Below are 8,314 nucleotides of genomic sequence, written 5' to 3'. Positions count from 1 at the left end.
GAGACTATGAGCTGATATGTGTCAAGTGCACACAGTAGGGGCCCAATACATGTCAGCTACAGTGGAAAACTACAAACGAGGACCTTCTGTTTATCCTCCCTCGTTTGAGATCCTGAGCTTCAGCCTGTGAGTGAAGACTCCAGAGAGTCTTCTCCAGCCCCGAGCTGGCTTGGAAGGCCAGTGCTCACCTTTGCACACTCTCCATCCTCGCCTGGCCTCCCCACTGCCTACCAGGGCTCCGTCGAAGTCACAAAACCGGCAGGCACGGAGCCCGGCGGAGGTCTCCCTTTCTAGGCGCCCCCTATTTTATGGGTTTTTTTTTTTTTTTTTTTGAGAAGGTTTGCTAAGCCGCAGGGAACGCACCACACTGTATCCTTAAGGACAGCAGGTCCCCAACTTCGCTGATCGGGAGACTCCCTCAGGTGCTCATTACAGAGTCCCAGCCCCTCCCTGGAGTTCTGATTCAGCAGGTCTGGGGTAGAACCTGGGAGTCTGCATTTTTAATAAGCACCCCCTGTTGAGTCTGAACCGTAGCTGGGTTGGGAAGTACTTCCTCAAGCCATCACTTAGAGTTGCGGTGACACCCACCATCTCATACTCCTCTACCCACAAGTGAAAGGGAAGGGATGGTTTGGTAGAACTCACTGGCAGTGACTCCGTCCTACTCATTCCTCCCACGAATACACTCCAACTGTCAAAACCTAGCGTTTCCCAAAGTGTCTTCTGAGGTACCCTAGTTCAGGAGCTTCCCAATAAAGGGGTTCCACGTTGAAATACTTTGGGGAAACAACACTGCATTCTGCCTTACTCTTCAAAGTTCACATTGTGCAATGAAGAAACTCATTTCTCACCCCGCATCTTCGATCCCCTTTTTCATGCAACATCTAGTTATGCTAATTCTGTAGAACATGTTTCACAGAAACACTGGTTCATTGCCCTTGGGTCTGGCCGACTCGAGTTCCCAAATATTGGCTTCCACCTCCTCTGTTCCTGCTTCTAAGCACATCCCCTGTGGACCCCACACAGCAATCCATGGACCTAAAAACATAAGCCACAGAGAATTCATTTGGTGGGGTGGTGTTGCTGGTCCAGATGCCAGTCCAAGGTGTGCCAACTATAAAACTGAGAACAGCCTTTGGCCCCTGCAAATCTTCAGACCAAGTGCTTCCTCCAGGACGGGGTCCAAGCTCTTATTTCTTCGGCTGCCGCCCCCACAGTCTTCTCGTCTCTTCCATGTCTTTAAAGAGTGGCAGCCTGAGATAGTCAAAGGAAAGAGGGTCTTCCAATCATAGCACAAGTAGAATCCATACCAAAGAAAAGGATAAGCCAGCATACCCCGGGGAAGCCTGGCCTGAGCTGGTTCCATGTGTCCTTGGCATGTCCTGGCCAGGCACTTCTTCAGAGTCAGCCACGGAGGCTAGAGCCCCAGATACTCAGCCAGGAACACGGCGAGGATGCGGCTCAGGTTGTGTACCGTGGGGGGGTGCAGGTTGGCCTCAGAGTCATGGGGTGTGTGCCAGACGTCGGGGAAGGGCATGGAGATGAGGTGGAGCACCGGGACCCCTGGCAGGAGAGAGGGGAAGCTCGGTCAGGCCGATGGCTGACCCAGAAGCCCAGCCCTGGGCCTGGGGAAACCTGCCTCACCCCCACCCAGAAGATACTCTGTCCCAGCACTTGAAGAACTCTGAATGATGATTTTAAGCATGTGAGGGCAACATGTTAGTTTAAATATATATATACAGAATATCTATTGTTCTCACACACAAACTAGAGAAACTCAAAACCTAATGGATTATGCAAAGACCAGAAGAAGGGAAAGATGTCTTTGACCTCATATTGCCAGGTTTATTATTAGGTTCTTTTTCTCTTTATTGATAGCTTGCACTTTTTTTTCCAAAGATTTTATTTATTTATTTGACAGAGAGAGAGAGAGTGCACAAGTAGGGGGCGAAGCAGAGGCAGAGGGAGAAGCAGACTCCCCACTGAGCAAGGAGCCCCGTGTGGGGCTCCATGCCAGGATCCTGGGATCATGACCCAAGCAGAAGGCAGACACTTCACCAACTGAGCCACCGAGGTGCCCCATAGCTTGCATCTTTAAAAAAAAATTTTTTTTTAAGTCATCTCTATGCCCAATGTGGGGCTCAAACCCACGACCCCAAGATCAAGAGTCGGATGCTCTACCGACTAAGCCAGCCAGGCGCCCTTCTTATTCCAGGCCCTCAGCTAAGGCCACACACACCATTTTACCCTTACAGTAATCCTTTACAATAATCCTATATTTACCCCTATTTTATAGAGGAGGACGCCGAGGCACAGAGGCAGGCAGAGTGATTTGCCTAAGGTCCTGTCTCAAGTAAACAGCACAGTGAGAATTTGAAGCCGGGCCACCTGTCTTCCAAGTCTGTGTTCCTAATCCCTGCATTATGATGGGTTCCCATCCTCCGAGCGCTTCCCTCTGTGTTTGTCAAGATTCGCTAAATATCTGTCCCCTCTCCCGACTGGACAAGACCCAGGCAGGTTTTGGGCCATCACAGTATCCTGCACACCCAGCCCAGGACCTGCGTTGGGAAATAATCACTGAAAGAATCACTAAAGGCACTGTCAGGAATGGCATATTTATGGAATGAGTAAATTAGAGAGTAAAAATTTTAAAAGCAGTTTTTAGCGCTTACTATAATATGCCATGCACTGCATGAGAAGGCATTTTACCTAATCTCATTCAATCCTCCCAACCCTGTGATTACGAATATACACAAACAGGTGGGTTCGTATGTATGTATGTGTCTTTTCGTTTTCCAGAAGAAATGCAGGAGACAGGCTCAGAGAGCCTGAGTAATCTGCCTTTGGTCGACCAATGGTAAGTGGTAGACGCTAGAACCCAAGCCTGTCCGATTCTTTTTTTTTTTTTTAAGATTTTATTTATTTATTTGAGAGAGAGAGGGAGAGGGAGCACAAGCTGGAGGGGAGAGGCAGAGGGAGAAGCAGACTCCCCACTGAGCAGGGAGCCTGATGCGGGGCTCGATCCCAGGACCCCGGGATCATGACTTGAGCCGAAGGCAGACGCTTAACCGACTGAGCCACGCAGGCGCCCCAGCCTGTCCGATTCTAAAACCTATGTTCTGAACCCCTCTACCAGATGTCTTCAGCCCTGGCTGTGCGACAGAATCATCTGGGAGTTTTGTAAAAATAATGCAGAGACCCAAGATTGTGGTTCAGTGAAATGAAAAACGCCTGAAATGCAACTGGGCATTTTTCGAAGCTCCTCTGGTGATTCTGCGGGACTCCCAGGGCCTTGAAAGACAAGTACTGGAATCTGATCACTGAGGCACCAACAGTACTAGCTAACGTTCTCTGAAGGCTTACTGTGTGCCAGGCACTATGCAAGTAACGTCTTTACTGTAAGAGCTCATTCAGTCCCCTCAACAACTCTGAGATAGGGGCTCTTAGTGTTCCCATTCTACAGATGAGAAAGTTGAGGCACAAAGAAGTTCAGCAACTTGCCACCAGTCCCCGACCCTAGGAAGGGGCCAGGGCCAGGTCCCACCTGTCCTCCCTTGGACGCCATGAGCCCCCTCCCCGCACCCCCTCCCCCCCCCAGCCCAGGAAGTACCTCGGCGGAGGAAGGGGATGTGGTCATCTTCCACAGAGCCAGGGGGCTCCCCAGGCTGGAAGTACATCACTTCCTGGGGATGAGACTGTAGCAGGTTCATGCGGTGCAGGCGCTTCTCTGGAGGTGGTGGGGATTAGAGAGCAAGGGTCAGCCCCCTCAGGGTCAAAGTTTCTCCTGCACACAGATCAGGGCAGGGCAGGAGGCCTGGGGGTAAAGAACTAATCTTTACATCCCCACAAGGATGTAATTAGCTAGCCCTTTCCACAGGCTCACTGTGTTCTCAGTCTCCTCTATTCCCTCTGAGCCTAGGAGGTAGATACCCCTATTATTGTTACTATTGTGCCCATTTTACAGATAGGAAATGGAGGCTCAGAGAGTTGAAGCCACTTGCCCAGGTTCACCCAGCTGGGAAGAGGCAGAGCCCGAATTCAAAGCCAGGGCTACTGGACCCCAGAGACTGTGTGGAATCACTGCACTTGCCTGCTGTGGGATCTTTGTGTGTTTCTGCCCTAGTGCCTTAGAGAGAGAGTAGGGAGGTGGAGGGCAGGCTGGATGACCCCTCAGAGAACAGGGACCCACCCCACCAGGCTTTCCCTCCTACATCCCAGGCTGGTGCCTGCCCCCACCTTCACCCTTACCGATGCTCCGCAGCCGATGGAACCAGCGGGCCGTGTGAGGGAAATGACTGTAGAAGTTCGGATTAGGGGCGCCCAGGAGATCAAGAAGCATGAAGAGCTCCTAGGGAGAGAGGCCAGGTGGGATCTCGCCAACCTTGCGTTGCCCTCTCCCTCCCTCACCGGAACCCAGTGGGGCCCTGGTCTTACGATAGCCTGGATCCTGGTGGGGCCTGGGCTGTGGGGTGCAGACTCCATGAGCTGGGCCAGGTGCCGGGAGCCATAGAGGGAATCCTGGGGCCCCCACTCCTTCAGTGCCTCTTCACCGTCCAAGAAGAGCAGCTGCAGAGTCACTGGGGCTTCCTGTGGGAGCGGGGGGTCAGGGCCGGCTTGGTTCCAGCCCTCGGCCTCGACCCATCCGCATTTCCTGCCCGCCTGCACCGCTGAATAGCGCAAACTAGGTCTCCTCACTCATAGAGGGTGGGGGCCAGAAGTGCAGACTCTGAGCCAGACCGCCTGGGTTCAAATCCTGGCTCGGCCACTTTGTAGCCGGGCAGTTATGGGTAAGTTACTAACTTCTCAAGGCATCAGATGACAAAATGGGGTTAATAACAATTCTAATCATACGGTAGGATGTGAATCCAGGTCCTGGAATAGCACCTGGTATACAGGAACTAAGAAGGGGCAGCTCTGATTATTACTGTTATTCTTTAGGTTCCTTTAGCAGAAGGGACAGACCCACAAACAAATCATTATGCAGTGAACTGCACTTGGACGAATGCTTCCAAGAACTCTGGGGTTCTAAAAGAGCATGGGAAGGGAGTTGGGGATAACCTGGCCTGCGGAGCACATTGGGTCTGCTGGGAAGGGACGTTTGCACGGAGGTGAGTGGGAGCTGGCCTGGCAAAATGGGGCAGCGGGGAGAATGTTCCCAGGCAAGAAGCAATATGGCCAAGGGTTGGCACAAGAGCCAGAGAGCTTTGTGAAGAGGCCCGAGGAATGAGCAGATACCAGGGACTTGGGCTTTGTTACAGGGGGTTTGAGCCATGGAAGGGGCCTGAGCAAGGGAGAAGCAGGAGGGGATTTGTGCTTTCTTTCATTTATACATTCCACACATTTCTCTTGACATCCTAATTTACACCAGGTAATCTTGTGGGCCCAGGGAATACAGCAGAAAACAAAAGCAGCCAAATCCCTGCCTATAGGGAGCTTGTTCTAGCTGGGGAGACAGGCAAACACATCTACATAAAGCACCAGAAATGCTTGGGATAGTGACAGGGAGCTCTTTCAGGGTGGCTGGGAAACCATCTCTGAGGGGGTGACATCGGAGTGGACACTTGAATGAAGGGTGGGAGCCAGCCAGGAAGGTATCTGCAAAAAGCACATTCTAGCCAGCGCAAACGGCAGGTGCAAATGCTCTCAGGCGGGAGTGAGCCTTGTGAGTCTGAGGCACGCTGAGGAGGTGGGTGGCTAGAGTGGAGTGAGGAGGGACAGGGGTGGGAGAAGAGACTTGAGAGGTAACAGGGCACAACTCAGAGGCCCCTATAAGGACTCTCGCTTATGCCTGCAATGGGGTAGGAGCTCTGGGAGGGCTTTGGGCGGAGGAGAGACAGGATCTGACATTCAGGGGAGGAGGGAAAGATCCCTGTGACTGCGTGTGTGGAACGGAGGCAGGAAGATAAGTCCAGGCAGGGAAGGATGGGGGGTTTAGACTAGGGTCGAGGCAGCCCCAGACTCCCACCCCTCCACCCACTCCTCACCTGCTTTTTGGCTCTACTCAACTCCCTGTCGAGGGCCTGGGCCAGCTCTAGGAGCAGGGCACAAGGCACAGCCGAATCCGTGGCCCCCACAAAGGGAGTCGAACCAGATGGGAAGAGCTTGGAGTCATAATGGCAGGCAAGGGTGAGGTGACGGGCAGCCCCTGGGTCCAACGTGGCCACCACGTTGCCAAAGTCCAGTGGCCCCAGGGGTGTCGAGGCCGTGAAGGGGTCCAGTTCCACATGCCAGCCTGCAGTCAGGGTCCGCAGTGTAGCCTCCAGAAACTAGTGGCAGGAGAGAGGTGGGAGGGTGGGTGGGGACTGGGGAGGAGGTTGGGAGAAGGGCCATGTGACCTGAGCCATGCAGAGCAGTCGGGCTGACTCCTAATCCCCACTTTGGTTTAAATCATTCCCTTGACACGCTTTTGCTGAGGGCCTACTGAGTGCCAGGTTTGTCGTGACCCCGCCTCTCGATGCCAAGACTAATCCCAGCTCACTCTTCGATAGCGCTCATTGTGTGCCGAGCCCTGTTCTAGGAACCCTGTAGGAATAGGCACTGTCGACGGCTCCATTTCATAGATGAGGAAACTGAGGCACAGAGAGGTTAAGAAACGAATCCAGGGTCACACTCCAAGTGGCTGAGGTGGGATCTGAACTCAGGGGGTAAGTCTTCAAATGACTGGATGCTTTCTGGGAAGCGATGTAGAGATGTCATTGTGCCAGCTCTGGAACCAATCTGAAATTTGGGTTGAAACCCTAGGTATACCATTTATTAGCTGTGGGATTCGGGCAAAATGCCTAACTGCTCCGGTCCTCAATTTCCATCTGCATAGTGAGGATTACATCAGTGCTCACCTCATAGAGCTGTTGCCTAGCACACAGTAAGCTTTTGGGGAGAGTCTGAAGGGCAATACAGCCTAGTGGTTACCAACGTGGGATTCTAGATTCAGATTAGCTCCAGTCAGAGCCCCAGTTCTGCGTTTTAGCTGCTTGGGGGATCTTGGGCAGAATGCCTATTTCCTATTCCCTGGCAGGCTGCGGGTCAGGGGTTGGAGGTGGGGCCCTTTACCTTTCTGACTTGGAGATTGCCGGGGCTGCCCGGGGTCCGCACAACCAGCAGGGGGCGCAGATAAGTGTTCCAGAGACGGTGTGGGTCCAGTTGCCCCACCACCCTCCGCAGCCGAGCTTCGGGGAGGCTTCCGATCAACCGGCCCTTGGGAGGGGGTAGGATAGGGAAGAGAAGAGCCGAGTGTGAGAGCAACCCCCATTCCGACCCTAACCCGAACGCCATCGCCCCTAAGAAACCCCGGTTCTTCTTCCTAATTCGAGCCTCCAGCCGAGAGACTCAGGAAAAGTCCCTCTAAGCCCATCAGGTCCAGCCCACCCCAATCCTGATGGGGAAATCAAGGCCGAGACAGAGGAAGGACTCTTCCAAATAGCTGACTTTCAGATTGGAACCCAGAACTCCCAAGTCTTACTACTCCAGACCCTTCCTCTTAGGGAGAACCACCTATTGCAGAACAAGCCCGAAGCCTCAGTTCGTTAGCAGCGAGCATGCGCTCTAACGATGGAGACCGCAGCACCTGCGGCTAGAGCCATACGATACAGCCACGTCAACCTGAGACCTCAGGGAAGGCGAGGCGGGGAATGAGGGCTCCCGCGGTGCCCGTGCCCCTGCCCGGCCTCACCCGCAGCTCCCGGCCCCGTGGCAGCTCCTCAGTCTGGCGGTGCCAGGCGCTCCAGATGGTGTAGAACGCCGAGGCCACGGCCAGGGACAGCAGAAGCAGGGGCAAGAAGTGCGCCCGCGGGAGCAGGCGGCGCTTGGGCGGTGAGGGTGGCTCCAAGAGGCCACGTTCCCCGAGCCGCAGGCGGGACCGCCCGCGGCCCCCGGAAGGCATGGCAGCTTCGCCCAGAAACCGGTCCGGGACCGCGGATAGTTTAGGCCCAGCCAAATCCCACCCCATGGAATCACCGGACCAATGAACAATAAGAGAGGCTGCACCATCCCACCCTTCCTCGATCAGTAAAGCCAATGGGGACTCTCGTTCCGAGAACACGCCTTCTTGTCTCCCTGGGGCTTTTAGGGTTGGTTCCCCTGAGGGTTGCACAACCCCAAAAGGGAGCGCGAAAGGGGTAGGCTCCGCCTCAGCGGAGGAAAGGAAGCCAGTGAGAAATGTTTGATCGTGGAAAACATTGGACCTAGGCACAGGTCCACGCCTCTCCCGTGTAAAGGCAAAGGATTGGTTACTCGGAGTCGGAAAGATCAATAGACACGTAATAGAACAGACCCTGAAGGAAAAGGGGCGGTGTCCGTCCCTGAGGCGAGGAGCCGA

General features: G+C 54.0%; 1 protein-coding gene across 4 annotated transcripts; it reads right to left on the bottom strand.

Annotated features, from left to right (window-relative positions):
- Positions 1 to 304: 304 nt before the first annotated feature.
- QPCTL (glutaminyl-peptide cyclotransferase like) lies at positions 305 to 7,945 on the bottom strand. Of its 4 annotated transcripts, none has more exons than XM_036091528.2 (7): positions 7,670 to 7,943; positions 7,051 to 7,194; positions 5,985 to 6,266; positions 4,435 to 4,587; positions 4,249 to 4,348; positions 3,611 to 3,727; positions 305 to 1,563 (listed from the first exon to the last, which is right to left on the bottom strand). In XM_036091528.2, the coding sequence occupies exons 1-7, from the start codon at positions 7,877 to 7,879 to the stop codon at positions 1,418 to 1,420; spliced, it is 1,152 nt and encodes a 383-aa protein (XP_035947421.1). In that variant the 5' UTR covers positions 7,880 to 7,943; the 3' UTR covers positions 305 to 1,417. The 4 variants fall into 4 exon arrangements, with proteins under 4 accessions (XP_035947421.1, XP_035947422.2, XP_077919103.1 ...); XM_036091529.2 differs by lacking the exon at positions 305 to 1,563 and adding an exon at positions 1,859 to 2,092 and having other exon boundaries at positions 7,670 to 7,944; XM_078062977.1 differs by lacking the exon at positions 305 to 1,563 and having other exon boundaries at positions 3,646 to 3,784; positions 7,670 to 7,945.
- Between the last annotated feature and the right edge of the window lie 369 nt (positions 7,946 to 8,314).

The sequence above is a fragment of the Halichoerus grypus genome, chromosome 15, assembly GCF_964656455.1.
Source record: "Halichoerus grypus chromosome 15, mHalGry1.hap1.1, whole genome shotgun sequence".
Taxonomy (NCBI): domain Eukaryota; kingdom Metazoa; phylum Chordata; class Mammalia; order Carnivora; family Phocidae; genus Halichoerus; species Halichoerus grypus.
The sequence above is the reverse complement of the archived record's forward strand: the minus strand, read 5'-3'. Positions and strand labels throughout refer to the sequence as shown.

Bases quoted from the DNA above. Each gene is read 5' to 3' on its own strand.
- QPCTL (XM_036091528.2), bottom strand. From the start codon at position 7,879: ATGCCTTCCGGGGGCCGCGGGCGGTCCCGCCTGCGGCTCGGGGAACGT. The intron at 4,588-5,984 runs GTGAGGAGTGGG...CCGCTCCCACAG, and splicing joins TGAGTAGAGCCAAAAAGCAG to GAAGCCCCAGTGACTCTGCA. The intron at 3,728-4,248 runs GTAAGGGTGAAG...CACCACCTCCAG, and splicing joins CCATCGGCTGCGGAGCATCG to AGAAGCGCCTGCACCGCATG.